The sequence below is a fragment of the Paramisgurnus dabryanus genome, chromosome 4 (assembly GCF_030506205.2).
Source record: "Paramisgurnus dabryanus chromosome 4, PD_genome_1.1, whole genome shotgun sequence".
Taxonomy (NCBI): Eukaryota; Metazoa; Chordata; class Actinopteri; order Cypriniformes; family Cobitidae; genus Paramisgurnus; species Paramisgurnus dabryanus.
The window spans coordinates 1,093,398-1,115,208 of record NC_133340.1 but is presented as its reverse complement, the minus strand read 5'-3'; the positions used below and the strand labels follow the sequence as shown (position 1 = coordinate 1,115,208).

General features: G+C 41.3%; 1 protein-coding gene across 4 annotated transcripts in view; it reads right to left on the bottom strand.

Moving 5' to 3' along the window:
• The window catches only part of LOC135785866 (serine/threonine-protein kinase N1-like), a 62,750-nt gene that overhangs the window by 13,664 nt on the left and 27,275 nt on the right, over positions 1-21,811 (bottom strand). For 3 of the 4 annotated variants that reach the window (XM_073814193.1, XM_065295473.2, XM_065295472.2), the window contains 6 exons: positions 8,588-8,888; positions 5,880-6,028; positions 5,425-5,545; positions 666-811; positions 364-577; positions 79-273 (listed from right to left, as the gene is read on the bottom strand). In XM_073814193.1, coding sequence (XP_073670294.1) covers positions 79-273; positions 364-577; positions 666-811; positions 5,425-5,545; positions 5,880-6,028; positions 8,588-8,888 — 1,126 coding nt within the window. Of the gene's footprint in view, positions 1-78; positions 274-363; positions 578-665; positions 812-5,424; positions 5,546-5,879; positions 6,029-8,587; positions 8,889-13,674; positions 13,924-21,811 lie in introns of those variants that run through there. The other variant, XM_065295471.1, reaches the window with a different exon arrangement.

The following is a 21,811-nucleotide window of genomic DNA, read 5'->3' as shown; positions in this document are numbered from 1 at the left end:
GCAAAAACACACAAAACTTTTAAAATGATCCAGTTTTATTTACATGACAAACCACATCCTATACACACACACACTCACAGGAATGATCATCAGTTTTGGTGGGCGTTTTTCCACTAACACTGCCGCTGCGACTGTACAAGCCTTTTCCGCTCCGCATGAAGGAACGCCCCTCTCCAGGACTGTAATACGGCAACACGACCTGGCTGCCTCGGACACGACCGGGAACAGTTTCCAGCACGCCCGTGCAGCCAAACAGGATCACCTGAAGCGTGCCTGCACACACATACACACGCATAAAATATATACAGGCCTAAATCTGATCATTCGTAATGTGAACATAGATCTGTAAGTGATATTGCATACCAGTAAGTGGAGAGGGTTTGGAGAGGGTGCTGTACTGGTTGTGCACGTAGGGGGCGCTGTGGCGTGAGCTGAATGCCGGAGAGGAGGCTAAAACCAGTTCCTCTTTAATCACGGAGGCTTTGGGATGATCCTCCGGAAGTTCCGCTAACCGCCGGTCCAGTGAATCTCTCAAAAGATCCAACCTCTGAGACGACTCGCTCAGACGACACTGAGCCTGAGGTGAGACGATAAACACGATATAAGTGAACAATAAAAATCGCTGTCTGTACCTAAGCATATAGGCAAATTTTATATTGTTTGACCTCTGACATGGCTTTCTTGTCTTGTACTTTCCCAGCTCCCAGGAGTCGAAGGACATTTTTTGCTCCCTCAGCAACAGCATGCTCCACGCGGTAATGATGCCGGAGCTCCTCGATCCGTAGCTCCATACCACACGGGTCAGGCTTTTCTGAAAACACACACACATTGAGCTATTAATATCATAATGTATATATCTTTCTATATGAACTTCTGTCAACCACAATATTCATCACTCTTTTTTGCCATTTATCTGAATAGTCTTGCAAGCATTTTACTGGGTCATCAAAAACAGCATATAGAATAATTACACATTTAGTTAAAGACGTGGTCTGTCTAAAGAGTTGTTATAAGGAAAAGACATACGTAAAGATTGTTCATGTGCCCTTTTGTGGCAAAGGGCTTTGGAAAGTTTTCTATTTTGGGTGGACTGTTACTTTAACTCTTTCACCGCCAGCGTTTTTAAAAAAAGTTGCCAGCCAGCGCCAGCGTTTTTCATGATTTTCACCAAAGTTTAATGCCTTCCAGAAAATGTTCTTCTTTGAATATATAAACATACAATATACCAAATGAAAGAGCAGACCCTCTGCTTTCAAACAAAAAAAACCGTTTCATCCTACCTTTAGTGGTTCTTTTGCAATCAGCTTTTGAATATGGGTAGGTTTTTGCAAAAACACCATATTTTGAGCAAAAAGCAGAAATAATTGAATTTTTATGACGGACTTTTCATAGAGATCCATTCAGAGCGATCTTTAAAACAGACACGGACATGCAGCAGCTTGGCATAGGGAAATACTTCCGGTTTTAAAAAGTTGCGGAAGGGCGCCACCTGGTGGATAATAGCGGTATTGCGGAAAGACGGAATATCTCGTCATTGGCGGGGAAGCGTTTTCTCTTAATTGACGAGAAATCTCGTCAATGGCGGGGAAAGAGTTAAGAGGCCAAATGAGGCCATCATAAAAGCATCTATGATGAGAGGATGAGAGCTGATTTTGGATCAGAACAGCGAGCGTCCATATAATAATTATAATACTTATGCAAACCGGGGGAGTTGATTGTAGATATAAAAAAAAACAAGGTCTTCTACGCTCCCCGCAAATAAGAGGATTATTAGGGATTAAAAACGGAAAGATTAAGATGCTTTTGGTGTTATGCTATTCTGTCGAACCATTAAAAACATTGACATGGTGTTCCAGGTTTCATGTAAACATTTATATTCATCTGGTTAGTTCTGACAGAAATACAGGCTGTCCTGAACACACCGGTCAATAGACTGAAAGTCCCTGATGTGAATGTTCAGAGTGGTTTAAAAGCACTTCTCAAAATCAAAGATAAGACTAAGGGTTGTTTAACAAAGATATGCCATATATTCTTCCTAGTGCTGAAATAGTAGTGTTTCAGGAAAGGAATATTACGGGTAAAGTACATTTATTTGATACTCTATCAGTAGCATATCATAGCAATAGACTCCAGGGCACGTCCGTACCGGAGCGGATGCATCCTGGATTCTATTGCTATCTTGATGACCACAGAAAATAATGTTGATAAATCTCTTGATTTTGGTGAAACTTTTAAAAGCAGAAATGTAAAACTTATATGGTTCAACCAATGGCATGAGTTGGGACTATAAATCTATCCAAGTCTGACTATGGCAAAAAAGAAATGATGATGATGTTAGTTCTGGTCAAAAAGCACAATTCACCTTTACATTTTTAAAATGGAATACTACTTAAAAAAAGACATAACTAGAAAGTTCTTGAAACATTTTTTGATAACAATGCTTTGTCGACTCAGTGTAAATGCGTATATGTGATAATAGTGACATCATGCGCATGTGTTAATTCAGCCCATAGGCATTTTTTAAGGAAGTCGCATCAAAGCCAAATTTGCAGCGCCTCCTGGTGTTGCTAAAGCAAGACCTGTCGGATCCTGCGCATGCGCAAACAATCGGCAGGGACTCTCGCAAAAAACAAATGAGTCTGAACAGAGCCCCACTTCAGAGGATGTCATTCTTTAACATTTGACGATTGGCTCTTTTAGTGGAAGGTGGGACTTCCTTTGCTAAAGTGGTCATATTTATATTTGTTATCTCCCCCATTTGTAGCAATAGGAGTGACGCACCTTGGATGAAATATCTTTGGTATTACCAAAACAACAATGGCGGCCGATAGATTTGTTTGTGCTTGAGTTTATTAACGCTTTTTCAGGAAAGTTTACAAAATTTTGATATATTACAGGGTCACTAAACTTGTCTAAACAAAACTGCTTGATGCTTTCACCAGCTTGACTGTTTTTTTTATCGCTCTATAGAAGAATGCGTATGTGCGGAGGCTTGTAGTGCTTTACAAGATACAAGATAACAGCCCTACTGGCATAGCATACAGACTAAGCAATCTTCGCGGGTCTTTCGCCGCCATTGACGAGATATTCCGGCTTTCCGCAATACCGCTATTATCCAACTTCCGCAACTTATACAACCTGAAAGTAGCACCTCACGTGAAATAGAAGAACTCTGTGTATGTTTTAAAGATTGCTCTGCATCTGATCTCTATCAAAAGTCCTTCACAAAATAGGATTTATCTCAGCTTTTTGCTGAACTAATGAAGGTAGGATGAAACCGATTTTTGTTTGAAAGCAGAGGGTCTGCTCTTTCATTTGATATATTGTTTGTTTATATATTTAAAGAAGAACATTTTCTGGAAGGCATTAAACTTTTGTGAAAATCATGAAAAATTCTGGCGCTGGCTGGCAACATTTTTTTAAACGCTGGGGGGGAAGAGTTAAACAACGTTTTTTTGACGACATTGTCGTTTGTATGCTACATTTTTCATAAACACAAAGGAAAAACTTTTCAGTTTTTTTACTGTATTGCTGTCGTATAAACATTTAATGTATTAAAGGAAATGTTAAGAATGCTAAAACAGAAATATCTATAAACGATTTCAGACGGTAACAACATAAACAAATGGCTTCTGTAGACCAAACTTAACTTCTGGTAGACTTACGCAAAGAATCAATAACAAGAAGTCCTTCAAAGGTCACACTTCTTCCTGATCCCATTTTTTCAAACTTTAGTTAGTATGTAATGTTGCTGTTAGAGCATAAATAATACCTGTAAAATAATAAAGCTAAAAGTTTACTGCCAGACGATATATTTTCTTTAACAGAATTCCCCTTTCAAAGCCTACAACGAACGGATGATTTGGACTACAGCCCTCTTCTTCCCGGTTAAATTACATCAATATAAGAGTTTTTGACAAAACTCCACCCACAGGAATACGTTAATTGCCAGCTAAGCTCAAACAGCAATGCTAAGCTAAGCTGCTGTCGAATCACAACACACTAAACAAACTACACAATCAGAACTCATTACGTATTTCTGAAGGAGGGACTTCATACAACAAGGAAGACATCCGGCCATTTGAGGACAGTGAAAACAGCAATATAGAGACAAGTAAATAAAATATGTAAAAAACAGCGTTTTTTTACACGTGAAACATGAACACATGTTATATTGCGCACTGTAAACACATTTAACGTTTCAAAAACACAGAAAGAACGGGACTTTAAGAGTAAGATTATTTCTGATAACAAGCAAAATAAATAACCAGTAAATTACCTTACACTGAGATAATGTTACTATTACTAAAATTTATGTATACAATGTTAGCTTCAGATCCTTAAAATCTTGCACAGCGGTGATCCGGCTCACTGTCTCCCTTCATGTTTTGGAAAGCAAAACATTGTTATTTTCCACAAGGTATGTGTTTCAGGTCAGTTTAGTCACTAGCCAGACCGATAAACAAGCACAGACCGGAAGTTAACTTCTGTCCAGACGCATAACCGCGGCAACATGCATGCATCTGATAAAACCGTCTACGAACAGTTAGGGAGAAAAAAGACTTTTGTTAGCTCTAGTTGAGAATCACCCCAGTAATGTCAAGGTCATGGGTTCGATGCTTAGGAAATGCACCTACTCTCATGCTAATGCACATATACTGTAACTTAAATACATTGGTAATCACTTTGGATAAAATGGAGAGTGAAAAGCATTGACTGTGGAGACGTACTGTGTCCAAATAAGGTATAGAAACGAATGCCAGTAACTCCCTGCCTGTAACGTAATTTAGAAATAGACCCTTGGGTAGTGTGTGTATGTGTGTGTGTGTCCATACACATCAAAAGTGTATGCGTGTGTTTATTCAATACTATAAAGAATTTATGTTGGCTAGTTTGCCTGGGTCATATAATACTGTCTCTGGTTTATGAAAGATGCTGTCATAAAGTAAAATGACTTAAAAGGATGGGAAGTTACAGACATTTCTCAAAATATCTTCCCTTCGTGTTCATTAGAAATGTATACAGGTTTGTAACAAACATGAGAGTGGGTAAACGATGACAGAATTTTATTTTTGGGTGAACTATCCCTTAAAGAATCTCAACAGATGCATTATGTCATCCAGATATTACCCATAAATACTACAACTGATTCGTGGGATTTCATTTCTGAGTAAAAACAGCAATTACAATGTTTGTGAACTCTAACATACAGTATGAGGGTTTCCCACATGCAGGTTGTTCGTCTTGTTTTTTTTTGTTTTTTGATTGGGTGTGTCCCCCTTTACAGCACACCCTGCAAGCACACACCGTTTATCCTCTGAACTCTGGGTGGTTATTGATCTGTTTATCACTCGGCTTGTCTATGAAACTGGACTCTAAAAGCAATAACACAGTGAACACACGCACAAACACGCTGGTCCGTACCCTGTGTATCATCGTTGTATTCGTTGGCCTGCATTGCTTTCCGGATCTGCATGCGAATGATGTCGATCTTAGTCTTGCTGTCCTGTAGCATCTGCTGAGCTGTCTGCAACATCTTCTTATCCTGTGACCATACACACATACATCACGACATTTTGATGGACCGTTTGTTGCTTTGTTCAAAAACACCTACCAAGATAGCATTTTTAAGTCAGAACAAGTTCCTAAAGTACTTGCCTCTGGGTAAAATATACAGTAAACATCACATGTTTCCTTTCCAGAAAACGCAAGTAGAATGCACTGTAATGAGTTTTGGATGAAACTACAAATGCGGGATGGAGAATGACACTAAAGCATCATCATTTCATATAAACATATTTAGCTGTACAGCAAAAAGTGCAGATTTAAACACATTTAAAAATAATTCAGTTAACATCCGAGCTTGTTTGTGAACAAACCTTGGTAGAGCCATTGGCATAGATAGGGATCATATTTTCAGCGCCTTGTTTGACTTTGAGCTCAATGTTTAGCTGCCTTTCCAGGGCGGCAATTCGGTCCATATGCGCCGACGACCTGCTCTCTGCACCCGGAGAATGAGGTGCATCATCTGGAAGTAAAAGAGTATGTATGGGTTAGGTTAACACACCTCCCTGTGGGCAGTAATGGACCTTTAGTGGTGACATGAAATGAGATCTATTACTGTAATGGCTAAAGTTTGGATTTAGTAGCAGTAGCTCCTCCAAAATAAGTGTTAATGTATTCTGTGATATTCGTGTGAATATGTATTGCTGTGGGATTTCTTAAAAATGTGAAAATCCAAAAAGACAAAATTAATATTTCAGCTATCAATAATTTATATCCGAGCCTTTAAACAGAAATGTTCTCGTTGGGATTAAATATTTATGTGCATTGGAATAATGGATTTGTATCCACTTTATGGATCTGTAAATCAGATCTGCTCTAAAATGTTTAGCCCAATCAATAGTTTTGTGCATTTTTAAAATCTCGCAAGCTTGGTTAAAAGCTATTAAGATTTGGTTAATACACTATAAAACAGCAGGTCTCATTCATGAAACACACAAAACTAATTTTATGTAAATTGGTTGCAAAACCATTTAGTATATTCCAGGAAAGCTGCATTTAACTTAGATGACTTGCCCACTTTTGATGATGTTCATGTTAGGTTAGGGTTGTGTGTATGTATGTCAGATTATACTGTTTACTAAATCCCAGAATATAGTCAGTTTTTTAAGTGTATGTGAACATATGCATACAGTCGAACACACAGCCTTGCGGAGCACAGTTTATTTGACTTGTACGTGTACACAGACGGGTGATTCTCACGAAATCCAGATTTAGAAGGTGTCCAGCATCAGAATTTTTAAAAGCCCTTGAAGCCAATTAAATTTTTTGCACATATAAGATTAAATCTTTCGCCGCCATTGACGAGATATCTCGTCAATCAAGAGAAAACACTTCCCTGCCAATGACAAGATTTTCCGTCTTTCCGCAATACCGCTATTATCCACCAGATGGTCGCAACTTTTTAAACCCGGAAGTATTGCCCTATGGCAAGCGGCTGCATGTCCGTGTCTGTTTTAAAGATCGCTCTGAATGGGATCTCTATGAAAAGCCCGTCACAAAAATGGAATTATCTCTGCTTTTTGCTCAAAATGTGGTGTTTTTGCAGAAACCTACCCATATTCAAAAGCTGATTACAAAAGAACCACTGAAGGTAGGATGAAACTTTTTTTATTTTTAAAGCAAAGGGTCTGTTCTATCATTTGGTATATTGTATGTTTATATATTTAAAGAAGAAAATTTTCTGGAAGGCATTAAACTTTAATAAAAATCATGAAAAACGCTGGCGCTGGCTGGCAACTTTTTTTTAGAAACGCTGGCGGTGAAAGAGTTAAGGTCTGAACTTACTATAACCACTATTTTTAAAGGAATTAAAAATACTTCCTATAGAATTATTTAGATTATCATTATCAAAAATTATCATTACCACAACATGATATTATATTAATAAATATACACATTTACAAACTCTTGTTTCGGTAATGAGAACTAAAAAGTTGTCTAGGTACTATGACAAACAAAATTTCAACTTTTATCTGGAGAGAAAAAATAAGAACTGCTTAACTTGTAGCTATCTTAAGTGTCACAGTCAATTATGTCCCTTTCGACAATAGTTTTTTTTTTAAAATGTTAGTTCCTTGAGGGCTTAAACAATGATTGAAAATTGTTGCGGAGGATGAGAAAATTGGTATTGAACACATTTAAATTCCTTCTTATTGTCTTTACATTTACCAATGATCACCAAATACCACATGTTTCTTTACTGGAAAATGTTTATAGTATAACATGCACTGAAGCTTTTTATTTTTTAGATTTTTTAATTATAAATATTTCCATGTAAAAGAACCCAAATCCAGTCATGGACACATTACGGTAATGAAAATGTTCGTTTGTCTGATGTCATTTGAAATAGAAATGTTTGTAACTGTATGCTTCTTATTTTGATACTCTTACTTTGCATTTACTTTTTTTATCAAAATGTTTCATGACACATCATAAGTCTAATTTCGCAAGAATCACCCAGACACATGCGCAATGCGACAACATGCAATGCATATTCTGGGCTACATACTACATTCTCCTGTACGTGCATGCGCGACCTGCTGCGGTGCGCATACAGTACGTGCATACAATTTTGACGACAAAATTTGATTCTGATGACACTGTACACGGACCCTGTGTTAAAGGAACAGTAAGTAAAAAAATGTATATCAATTAATCATAAAATGGCCCTGATATGTCACTAGACATTAAGAAATCATTTTCATTTCAAATCCTTATCTCACTGACAAAAGTGGTGTGGCCAGGATATTATCATTTAAAAAGTGGAGTTGCAGCCCTCAACTGATGTTTATGTTGTCATTTTGTGTATTGGACACCAGTTGTGTGGTTGCAGTACCAGTTTTAGCCACAAGTTTTGTGATTGCAATACCAGTTTTGGCCACAATCCTACATACTGTTTCTTTAAAATATGACTTTACTTCTAGCTTTAGGGTTATGGGATGGTTAGGCTATACTGTGGACTCGTGTACTTACTACACATATTTATTATATCGCAGCTACATTGTAGTTTTTGCCCACTTACCGCGTGATTCATCGGTGCCTTTGACAACAATATGAGCATCAAGTTCCTGCAGCTGGGCGTGGAGCGACTCCAGGCGTCGATTGGAGCTCCGCAACTGACTCTCCACCTGCTGAGCATTACGTTTATCGGTAGTGGCTCTGCGGAGATTCTCCGCTCCTTCTTTAATCTTCAGCTCCTTTCGAATTTCTCTACGAATTCGCTCCCTCTGTTCATCCAATCGCTGCTGTACGCTGGAGTCAGAGAAATCCGAGCTGAGGTCCAAGCCCAGCTGTTCAAGAACCGACAACCCACCGGGATCACTCTGAGAACAGAAAGATGAAGTTTTGATATAAGTCCCAGCCTTAACTGAATTTCTGTTAGGAAATCACAAACAATCAGGTCAGAAATTCTTTAAATAAACACATCTCATATTTCTGATGCATATACAAGGGATAAGAAGAAGAGTGCATAAATCATGTCAAAATTGCAGCTCGCAGGTCAGGGTCTGCTAAAACTAAAAGCATGCAAGTGATCCTTTTTTGTCTGTAAATAAAGTTAAATAGAAATAAATGCACCTAAATCTTCTGAACAAGAACCAGACAGACTTATCAATGTTGACATGAAGTCTGGTACACACTCCACATAGAGCTTATTTTGGATAGAAATACAGGAAATTACCATCTGACCAATGTAAAATGACCAACCACCGTTTTCTAAACATGTTATTTTGGTTTTGGGTAAATTGAAATCTATGACACCCCAAATGTAGCTCGGAGGTGCAACAAAACAAAAATAACAGGGTTGCAGTCTTGCAAATGGAACCAGAAAAAATTGCAAACAAAAAAGTGCACAGACTTTGTTGCGAACTTATGTCCATGAATAAAGTATGAATTATTTCACTGACATGATTCTGAAAATAAAGTAATATAAAGTTGCCTGAGATATTCTATGGGGGTTTCCTAAACAGGGATTAGCTTCAGCCAGGACTAGGCCTTAGTTTAATTAGGAAATATAACCTGTTTTAACAAGCATGCCTTACTAACAACATTACTTGTGTGCTTTTTGAGGCGAAACAAAGGGTACTGGTGTATTTTAAGGACAAGTCTAACCCCTATCTGGGAAACCACCCCTATGTATATTTTTTTCTACATTTATAGTGAATGAATGTTGTATGAATGTTAGTCTTATGCCTAGGGACAACACATGAAAAGTAGTTATTGTAACTAATTCAGGCATATTTACATGGTGTATTTTAAACAACAATGTTCATGAATATGCATGGTGCCTATCAAATAAACAATAAAATATAGGGGTGTGACGAGTAGGGCTGTGACGGTCATTATATAACCGTGAGACCGACGGTTATAGTTGAACACCGTCATTAGAACTCTATAACCGGCAAAACCGTGTTATTAAAATATTTAAAAAACATTTTTATCATAAAGAATTTTTAAATACTATTTAAAACAATTGTTAACAGTCTGTGTTATACGCCCCACCATGTTCTCACGCAGTTTAAAATACAGAGCGGAGCAGACATTGACAACGCGCTGACATACAGGACAGACCAGGTTACTTTTCGGTTACTTTTGAGATTAAACATATTAAACAAAGTCTCACCTTTCAAATCATCTCTTCCTTCTAGTTAATTTATAGGATCAAATTAACATGAATGACCATAAGAAGAAATGTTGTTTTAACCGCGGAAAAGGCGTCAGTACACTCCTCTTTTCAAGTTCAAATCCTCCCATGCTAATCTACTAACTCTCCTGAAAGCACATTCACTGCTTGTCTTGCTGTTAATTTTAAATAAACGTAGATTAAGTAGCTAATCAGTGTCTTGTTTATTCAAACGCCGGTTTACTTCGCAAGTGTGATCACTGAACAGCGCCTACTGTATGTGGAGAGCGTTTGCCGCGCGTGGCCATTGTCAGCTGCGTTTGCTGCGCATACTGTGCAGTTTGATAACAGTATAAAAATCTCAAGTTCATATTACTTTACTTTACATGCATCTATGAGCAAAACCTCTTCAAGACGCTTTTTAACCCACATTCTGGTCCATGTAATGACAGATATAGACACAATTAAATCTGTTTCTCTGAAGATTATCAAAATAGATGAGAGAGGATTCATTTATGCTGAGCAGAGAGTGACAGCGCAGTCTTCTGTCAACAGTGTGTTTCCAAAAAGCGTACAAATGACACGCAGTGTGATTATCGTGCAATAGATACGCCAAATTCCGATTTTGCGTGCATATGATACGCCAGTCCTTCCCATTCACTTATATGGCGAATCGTTTCGTGACGTTTTATTTATTGTTTTCTCATTTGTTTTCTGTTTTTTTTACCATTTTCGCTTGGGTTTAGGGTTAGAACAACTTTTTGTTATATAAAAATGACATCCTAACCCAAACCCCAACTCTAACCCCAACTCCAAGCGACCATGGCTTAAATATAGATAAAAACTTAGAGAAACCTGTATATTAAATAACCTGCTTAAACAAATGTGAAATCTAACCCTAAACCCAAGCGAAAATGGTTTAAAAAACAGAAAACAAATGAGAAAACAATAAATAAAACGTCACGAAACGATTCGCCATATAAGTGAATGGGAAGGACTGGCGTATCATATGCACGCAAAATCGGAATTTGGCGTATCTATTGCACGATAATCACACTGCGTGTCATTTGTACGCATCTTGGTGAGAACGGGTAGGTTTTTAGATATTTTATTGCTTTCTGTTAAATTGCTTAAAGTCATTACTGTTAAAAACACACTTGGCATCACATTCATGATTTTATGGTAAAATGACACTTTCGCGTCAATCCACAAGCATTTAAACGAACAAAACGCCCCCCACAGACGGTTATGTTATGAACCGTCACATTTGACTCACATCATAACCGTCATCACCAATTCTGAAACCGGCACACCCCTAGTGACGAGATCTCGTTCGACGGAGGATGCAGCTTTCTGTTTGACCCTTTTACAGTGCATGCATTTTATTTCTCTTTTACTGCGTTTGCTTTTTTGTTTAGGTTTCCAATAATGTTCGTTTGGGAGCTCGTGTGAAGTCTGAGACGCGTTGTGTTTGTCTGTTGATCAGTGTCAGATGTGTCTCTGCGATTAACCCCCTGCAGGCATTTGTTATAATACATACATAATGCTTTTTATTTATAGGCCACAAAATGTTGTTTAATGTAACTTGGTTTTAATACTTTATTTGAACCAATTATTATTGCATCTTCGTTATTATGTAATTTTAAATGCTACTGCTCACTTGGGTCTATTTTTATTACCCCAAAATAACAAATTACTTCATTATCAGTTAGCAAAATAATTGTTAGGGCCAGTCCTTGATTAGTTTAAACATTTAAAAATAATGTGATTTCAGTTTCTTATTCATTTATTTTATCATTGAGGGTTTCTTAAAAAGTGTAAAAATATCGTCTTGTCTCGTTCTCGTGAACCCAATCTCGTGTTTCGTCTCGTCTTATGGATTAAGTGTCTCGTCACACCCCAATAAAATAAAATAAATATATTAGGGTTTTACTTGTCACCAAATGATCTACTTTTTAGAAACAATGAAAATTTGGCAAATCTAGCAATAAGACTGCAATTAGTTGTTTTCAACACAGCACGGGTCAAAAAGGTACAACCCTAGCCGGTGGGGTAAATAAACCCACACACAATGTTTATATTTAACCCAATGGGTTAATAATGGGTTAAAACAACTCAGCATTTTGGGCTGAAACAGCATAGGTTACATTACAAGGCTCATCCCTTTTTGACCCAACGCTGGATTGAAAATATTTTTTTAAAGTATAGACTTTAAATTTTTATTTACTAACCAGCACTGGGTCAAAAAGAACTAACCCAATGCGTTTGGTTGTAATTTAACTTATGCTGGGTTGTTTTAACCCATTATTGGGTCAAGTATAAACATTTTATAGGTTAAATTTACCCAACAGCTGGGTTTGTCCTCTTTTTGACCCAACATTGAGCTGAAAATAACCCAGCATTTTTTAGAGTGTACGTGTCTTCCCTAAAAATTCTTAAGTCATAAACAAATTTATAGTGTAGAAGCCAACCCAACTGATGCTATAAGGGCCCTATCTTTGTTTCTCCTCTGTGCCACAATACACAGATGTTTTAAGAAAATAGTCAAATTTCATTCCAAAAACTGTGATGTTTGATGAATGTTTTTTATTTAATTCATCTAACCAAAGTCATTTCGCTTTGAATTTAACAAGAATTCACAAATGAGACATCTGTAATTCCAGCTCTTATAGAAAGATAAAATACTAGACATTAACAACAGATTCCAGACATTAGGGTCACTTTCCCTATTGTTTTCCATCCTGCTAGTCATGACTTCCACATCAGGATATATTCACTGCGTCAAAGATCTGTAACAATCACCCCTGCTTGCCAGAAACGACTTCAAAACATTTGCATTTCATTTCAATGCATCAGTTCCTATTAGTTTTAGGATATGAATAAAACAGTGGCATAATTTGATTCAGCAACTGCACTTTTATTGATTTTTAAAGTAATTATTTAACAAAGCTGTTGCAAATACACAATAAAGTGATGTGGCCACCCACGACTAAACCATACCAAAATGCTTACTTGCCAAAAAGTAACCCTGAATACTGAATTTTGGGATTAAAGGCAAAAGCAAGCAAAAATTGAATACAAAGCAACACTGTTAGTGCCATACAAAAATAAAACATGAACCAAACGGAAGTCTTAATAAGAAGTGACACAGTTTAAATCCTATTTAAAAATACACCAAACAAAACTTGCAGCAAAAACTGCACCCTCAAAAAAGACCTTCGGGCTGCACCACATAAATAAAAAACCTCAAAAGAACATTTTACAGGTCAGATATGTTTTGCCCGCTGAACACACAGACCACCAAACAACTGAGATTAGTGATGTAAAATAGCAGCGAAGACAACATAAACAAAAATATCTACACAATAGATATGGCTATAGCAACATTTACCCTCATATTTACTAGAGGAAAGCGACAAAAGCTTGGTAGAGTATAATAACCGTGATAACTCCGCCAAACAACAATCTGAAAAATCACGGAATGTCACCTGTATGTCCAGATATTCCCAATGATCCCATTCGCCCGACCAACACATTCTCCTCTCTCCAACACAATGACACCAATATCCAGCAACATAGAGAGAGAAAAAGAGGGAGAGAAAGAAAAGAAACAGAGAGATATGGAGGAAGGGAAAGCTATGGTTGAGGGTCGCCCTCCCAGTGCAGGATATCCGGCTAAACTTCAGCGCCGTCTCTTCCTGTTTTCTGTGAGACTTGGTCATTACTAGATGACACCAGCGAGGGAGGGGGTGCACATAAAGTTTGTGTTCTTTACTATTTTAGCCATTTCGGTTTTTTTATAACGTTAAGTGCATCATGTGTGTTAAAAACGGGTAGAAAAAGAGTTAATGTGGTTTCACTACACATTATAAACCCGTAGTGATTACACATAGTGAAAGACATCTAAGCAACAGTGGGAGGAAAAGTTTCATAAACAATTCAGATAAGGACAGAGCGAGAGAGACAGAGGAAAATGTGTGTGGGGAGCAGAAACGGCAATATAGCAAAAAAAAGTGCAGTTGCTTTCCTTTTCAGATTCATTTTAACCCCTTCAGACCCTGCAAATGGACAATCACATGTTTTGTGGTTCAAACCAATAAAATGCTTGATCAACCAATCAAAATAAGGCATACTGAAAAATCAGGTCTGAAGGGGTTAAAAATGCATTCAAGCATCCTCCACTATTTCAGGGATGATGTTGTAAACTACACAAAGACACTTTAGCCTTTTAAAATAAACAGCAGCATACCGTAACAGTGGCATTTCTGCAATCTATGCAGTTTTCTGTAATGATGTATGATAAAACTGTAGTACTTAGGTAATGCACCGCAGTACATTTACAACTACATTTGAGTATACTTTTAATCTGCTGTAGTGTAGTAACTGAAGTACTGCTGCAGTTCAAAGCATTCGTATTGTCTTTCCCATAATATAATTGCACACATTTAGTATAAAGTATCCAGTGAAATCGAGGGGCAACCCTTAGATCTCTCTAATGAAGCCGAGACGGAAATTACATAAACTGCAATTCATTGACTGGCCACTAGAGGCAGGCTCCAAAAGAGAGTCAATTCCCATAGACCCCATGTTAAAATGCTCAACTTTACAGTAGAATATAATATGTTACAGCCTGGTTTAAAAAGTGTTTTTGGTCTATATAGTTAATTTTGCCCTTTCATGCCAACTGGGGGCGTCACTAGAGTCGAGCTAGTCGAGCGTGGTTTCAGCAACCAGCCACCTCAGCTTCACCCACGTCCTGCCTCTTTACCCATTTTTGCTTATCTGCAAGTGATGCGAGGTGACAAGCGGCCAAGATGCCGACGACAGGCACCGCCTACTAAAAAGCTCTTCACAATGGGTGACGTTCCGGACACTACGTCCATATATGCGTCTAAAGGGTTTATGATAGAATTCAATGAAGGCGTTGTATATGAACAAAGGTAATTTATTTCCCTTTTCCCAGATATAAATAAATTAACTACTGTAATAGGACTCTGTAGTTATTGATTCTATGTGGAAGTCTACCAGACGTTGTGTTTAGTCCAAAAAAGCTGTTTGTTTATGTTGTTGATGCTTAATCCAAGTATCAACTTGCCTATTGTCAGTTACTAACTTACTATAGTGCAAACTTTTCCAAACTGTTTGTCACTAGAAGAAATAAGAGGAGAAATATATTATGCACTGCATTATAAATTTGAGATTTCAATGCATGCTATTAGAAGACATGCTTCTCTTTCTGTGTTTCTGACAGTGAAACCATAACTTTTATCTGATCTAAAAAAAAGACACACAAGGAGGAGCCTGACACTGAAGCTTAGTAATGCAAGAAAAGCAAAACACAGTTTTAGCACCTGATTCATAAACAGATAAACATGCACACACAGTGACTTGACTATTATGGTAGAGTTTAGCCTGCATGAAAACACATGAGTCATTTACAAACCAGAAACTGTGAAAACATTTTCCGTCTCATTGGCATCAAAGTAGCTTTTTGCTACAATTCTGGTGCAAGGTACAGGTTTACAAAGTCCTGCGTGCATGCTCATCTAAACTTAGAAAATAACTAACTTTAAAATTAGCGTTACTCAAACAATGGGTTGGCAGTTCTTAAAGAGCAACAATCCTCCGATTCACAATTTTACATTTCCTTTGGTGTGTAAGTGTGTATTAGTACATGTTAATGATATGCAAAAGGTATAAACCCCAAAGTAAACGATGACGCGAGTTATCGTCTCCAAAGTAAATCTCTTTTTTTGGACTACAACAAACACACGGATTGTAGGCAACAGTTTCCTTCCTGGGCCTGTTGATGTGGACAAGACCGACATTATCATAATTCCTCCCGCTTTGGACTCACAGTCTGTAAGTTAACTACTGTTAGCATTGCATTGTGAGCAAATCTTTCAAACATGGTAAGGAGCGTCACATTTCCGGCTGACATCAGAGGTATTCAGGCCAATCACAACGTACAGATTAGCAGTACGCAGAATATATGGAGCTCCAAAAATGTACGGTATGTGGAAAATAATGTGTTTTTAACCATAAATCACGCAAACACACACATTGTTTTAGCAATAAAATAGGTGCACATATTATTATTATTGCAAGCTGTATTTTGTATTTTTGGTGACTGTAATGGTGTTTACTCTTTTACCTTGTGCTGTTCGCACACTTTGAGGATTGTTTTGCTTTTTTGTTGCATTTAATAGTTCAGTGTAGTTTGATTTGTGTCGTATCATGTAGCAATTTATTTTACACTGCACCACAGCCGGGGAGAAACGATTCATTTTAGTGTGTACCGTTTATCGAGGGAAGTAACAATATAGTAACCTTTAATGGCGAATTATAGTCAATTTTTTACATATATGGGATCGTCCACATACTGTGCATGTGACGGAATTTTCGTCATCGCCAGATTTTTTAAAACCCTGCGTACATTGTACGTGTTGGTCGCGTATGCACCTACAGATGAACATTTCTGTAAGGGTTGCAAGGGACGGAAAGTTTCCATAAACTTTCTATGTGAACTTAATCTACACTGTAAAAAAATTCCGTAAAAATTGCAGCTGGGTTGCCGGTAACTTACCGTAGATTTACATTTATGTGGCAAAATTTTTTTCAAACTTAAATGAACATTAAACATTTAAAGTCTTTATCTTTACAGAGAAAAACTAAAAAAACAGCATCAAGCAAAACATTCTGGGAAACAAAATCTGGAGCAAAAAACAGAAAAAGGTTGATGATGATTTCTGGTTCCCAGAATGCTTTGCATGAGGCTGTTATTGTATAGTTCCCTTTCAGTCGGTCACTACGACGTCACGTCGTGACCGACGAATTGGGAACTCGCTTAGAGAGACCAATCTGCTTCGTTTACTACAAAAACGCCAATGAACTTGGCATTGAGATATTTGCATAATGCTGGCGCCGCCCCGCCAGGTGCCTTTATAAGCAGCAGGTGCAAATAGGGAAATTAGCTTTTTCGCTTCGAAAGCCGGCTTTATCTGCTACTGAGAAGCTACTCTCTGCTCTTCTGGGAACGGTTGCTGAAGTTGATTGACAAGCAGTACTAACACAGCGGACGCTCGCAGTATTCCACGGCTCTGCATCTTTTTTGTTTTGAGTTTAGTGTGTGCGTTGCCTTCCCTGTGCGCATCATCAGCTGAGCACCTAAAGAGTGATTTCCCTAAAAGAGTGATACGTGAGAGCTCTGTGTCTTTTTAAAGGCAGCCACTCTCTCGTATATGCGGGGATCAGCGTCCTTTTCAGGATAGCTTTTCGCCCGTGCGATCTTGGATGCGAGAAGTATAAGGGTTCCAGTGACGGTCACGAGCGCTGTCTTCGTGCTCAGGCATCGAGCACTCCGGGGCTGCGTTCGTGGAGAGTTTCTGTTCTCTCTGTGAGAGCATAACCCTCTTGGATTGCGGAGACGACTGTCGTTTCTACGGGAACGCTGTCCGCGCCTTTGCAGTGCTGACGTCGCCATGGTGCGGCTGTCAAGCGCTCGCAGGGCGCCCTTCGCGTCACTACGCTGAGTAGGATGGAGGATGCGTCCTCCGCCTACCGGCCTTCTCATCCTCAGCCGGTTGAGGCTCCGGTGGAGACTGCAGAGTCGTGTTCTACGATGTCTCCCGAATCCATTGGACCTCCTTCTGGTCCCGTCACTTCTGCAGCATCAGAGGGGTGTCCATTTTTCCTCCGAGGCAGAGTCGTTCCGGAGATGGCGGCCGTGCCCGCGAGCGGCGGAGACGGTAGAGTTGGAAAGGTTAACCCCTCTCCGCCCGAACCGTCCCGCCCACATGATTGGTACTTCGGAGCTGCTCGGGCCTCTCGGTCCTCTCCTCCTGTGCCTTTCTTTCCCGCGGCACGAAGAGCTGACGTGATTTGCGGCCGTCCGGCCGTTCAGCTTCACCCCTCACCTCCCTCACCAACGGAGCCGCTAAGGGCGGGGACCCCTTCAGTGGAGCGGGATGCGTTCCTGGAGGGACCACCCAACCCTTTCCTCCCGTGTTTGTAGACAGTCGTCCGGTTACGGACGCTGCCCATCAGGCATGTCGGAGAGGCGGCTTCGGCCCTGCACACAATAACGTTGCTGCAGGCTCACCAAGGCTTTACGAGGGAGCCCGCGACCTTCAGTCGTGCGATGTCCACCACAGTGGTTCAAGATCGCCACCTTTGGCTGTGTCTGGCTGACATGACGGAAGCAGAGGAGAACAACTTGAATGCTCCTGTCTCACAGACCGGCCTCTTCGGCGAGCCAGGGGAGTCGGACAGCTCCGCTGCGCAGACTGAGGCGATGTCCTAGGTCATGCCCCGGCGGAAGAGAGCTGCCCTTGGTCCACCACGCCGGCTCCTCAGTCTGCCTCTCGCCGTTGGCGTCCTGCGGCGACCACCTCCGTTCCCCTCCTCGGACCCCATCTCGGCAGCGCAGGGGAACCGGTCGTCAGCAGCTCGCCCCGCCCGCTTAGCCGCTTCCCGTGAAATTCGGGAGTTTAAGTGGCCAGTGAAGGGCGACCCGGATTGGCAGAGGATCACTCTTCAGGAGATGGAGCTCCTTCCCCCGATAGAGGGTCGGGTGGAAAATCCTTGGTTTGCATATGTTCCACCGGCTGTTCGGCCGGTACCCACTTAACCACACATAAGAGTGCATTCCTCTTCCCTCTCTAGGTCTCCGGAGGATCGAGAGAGCCGTGAGCGGGTTCACACCAGCTCCCCTACCTCTCCTCTATCGCCTGCGGGTGACCTGAGGAGTCCGAGCTCTCCGCTGAGGAGACCGGACCACCAGCACCCTCATCGGAGTCTGCACTCTCCGTAGAGGAGACCAGACGACCGTTACCCTCAGCGGGCTCAGGTCAGTGTCACACACACATACTGTAGATGTTTATGCTGTCACAGCAGACGCACCGGCAGTCCCACCTGTCTCGCTTCGCTGCCCCACCGCGGGTACTTCGGTAGTGTCGTTATTTCTCCTCGTACGGTGCCTGGGTGCTTGGCTTCAGTTCCCAGCCCGTTTCGTTGGGTTTTACGCACGATCCGCCTCGGTTACGAATCCGGCACTCCCCAAAATTCGGGCTTTCGTTTCACTGTGGTGAAAGCGTCCGATGCACATGTACTGCGTGCAAAAGTCGATATCCTGTTGGCGAAGGATGTTCGAGCCGGTCCCTCTTACCGAGATGATGATGATGATAGGGTTTTTCCAGCCTTTATCTCATAGTACCCAAAAATACGCGGTGGGTTACGATCGATTTGATTTACGCACCGGCTCTACGAAGGTGTTCTTTTTGGATGATAACGCCGAGGCTCGTATTTCAATATTCAGATCGGTTTGCAGCCTTAGACCTGTAAGACGTGTACTTTATGTGTCCATCTCCCCTCGCTTTAGACCGCTTTTTCGCTCTGCGTCCTGGGGTGGGCATATTAATACTAAGTACACCGTTCGAGCTGTCTCTCTCTCTCCGTGTCTCCATGTAGTCACGGCATTAAAATATCAGAGAGAGAGAGTTGTTCGCATTCTGCTTTTATGTACGTCGACTTATAATAGCCCGTTCTCGGCAGACGTGCGCGAACACAGAGAGTTAATGCTTCGGCATCTCGCTCGTTTAAGTCTTCAGGTCGACTGGGAAAGAGCAACTTTGCCCCGTGCAGAGGTTCTTTTTTCTCAGTATGGAAATAAGACTCGATCGACTAATTGGCGTGTTTTATAAGAGCGCGCAACCTAGTCAGTTCTGACTTGCCTCGGTTTAATTCGAGGGAAGTACGCGGTCCCTCTGAAACAATTTCAGAAGCTCCTGGACATATGACAGCATGCTGCGGCTGTGACATCCGCCCGAGCTGCTTCATATGAGACCGCTTCAGCGTTGGCTTACGATCGAGTCTCGAGGAGAGCGTGGCACACCGACATACACCGTGTAAACATTGCACCTGCGTGTCATTTCAATTTTTCCCCGTGGTAGACCCGGCATTTCCTATAGAAGATATGCCCCTGAGGGGTCTCCTGGCATTTTCTAGCATGCAATGCCCTCAGCACGGGATGATCAGCCACGTATGACGGGCTTGCAGTCTCAGGGGTGTGCATAGCACCCCAACTGCCGCGAGCGGTGCGCTGTATATCTGGGACTTGTACGCTCCGCTATGGAGATGCGAGGGAAGGATGTATTAGCCGACACCAATAACATTGCGACTGTTGCGTTATTTACCGTTAAGGCGGTTTTGCGCTCTCGTCACCTGTCGCATCTCGCTCGTCATCTCCTCCTTTGGAGTCAGAAGCATCTGAGGTCCCTTCGTGCCATTTACATCCCGGGTACGCTCAATACAGCGGCAGACGCGCTTCCCGAGCTGCGCCCCCGGCGAATGGCGACTCCACCCCCAGACGGTCCAGCTAATTTGGAAGAAGTTCGGTTGTGCGTAGATAGATCTGTTTGCGTCGCCGGACGATACCCACTGTCGCCTATTTTATTCACTAACCGAGGGCAGCCTCGGCGTGGATGCGTTGGCACACAGCTGGCCGCGGGGGATGCGTTAATACGCATTCCTTCCAGTGAGCTTTATTGCGCAGACTCTGTGCAAAGTCAGGCAGGACGAGGAGAGCCTTTTATTAGTCGCCCCGTACTGGACTCCAGGAATTGGGTTTCAGAGTTAATGCTCCTCGCGACAGCCCCTCCCTGACGATTTCCCCTGAGGAAAGACTTTCTTTCTCAAGGAAGGGGCACATTATGGCACCCGCGCCCCGACCTGTGGGATTTCCATGTATGGTCGTTGAGCGCGCGCAAGGTTTAGGTGATTTATCGCAAGCGGTATCTAACACCATCGACGCGGTTCGAGCACCGTCCACAAGACGGGCTTACGCGCTTAAAGAAACCTTTCTCGTCACCCGGTGCTCTTCGCAACGCGAGGACCCCAGAGAATGCCCATTAACATTGTGCTTTTATATCTTTAACATAGGTTAGATGGTAGGCTGTCCCTCCGCCATTAAAGTTGATATCGCCGCTATTTCTGCTCATCACTCTCTTATCAACGGCAGATCAGTTGGCCAGCATGATTTAATTATTACATTTAAGAGGCGCTCGCAGGCTAAACCCCTCGCGCCCTCCCTCTTTCCTCCTGAGACCTGTCCATGGTGCTGAAGCCTTCAGGTCTCCCTTTTGAGCCTTTGCAGTCTACGAGTCTGAGGTTTTTATCAATGAAAACTCTGACCCTGATAGCATTGGCCTCCATGAAGAAGAGTAGGGGATTTACATGCATTCTCTGTTGACGATTCGTGCTTTAGTTTGGTCCTGCTGTCTCTCTGAGACCCAGACCAGGCTACGTGCCCAAAGTTCCCACCACTCCCCTCAGAGGTAAGGTGGTGAGCTTGCAAGCGCTGCCCCCGGAGGACGCAGACCCAACCATGGCTTTGTTGTGCCCCGTACGCGCACTGCGACTCTACGTGGTTCGCACGCAAAGCCTCAGGACCTCAGACCAGCTCTTTGTTTGTTATGGTGGCCAGCAGAAAGGGAAAGCTGTCACTAAGCAGAGGATGTCTCATTGGATAGTTGATACTATCACCCTGGCTTATAATCTTCAGGGTATTCCTTGCCCCTTTAATTTGAGAGCGCACTCCACACGGAGCGTTGCCTCATCTTGGGCTTT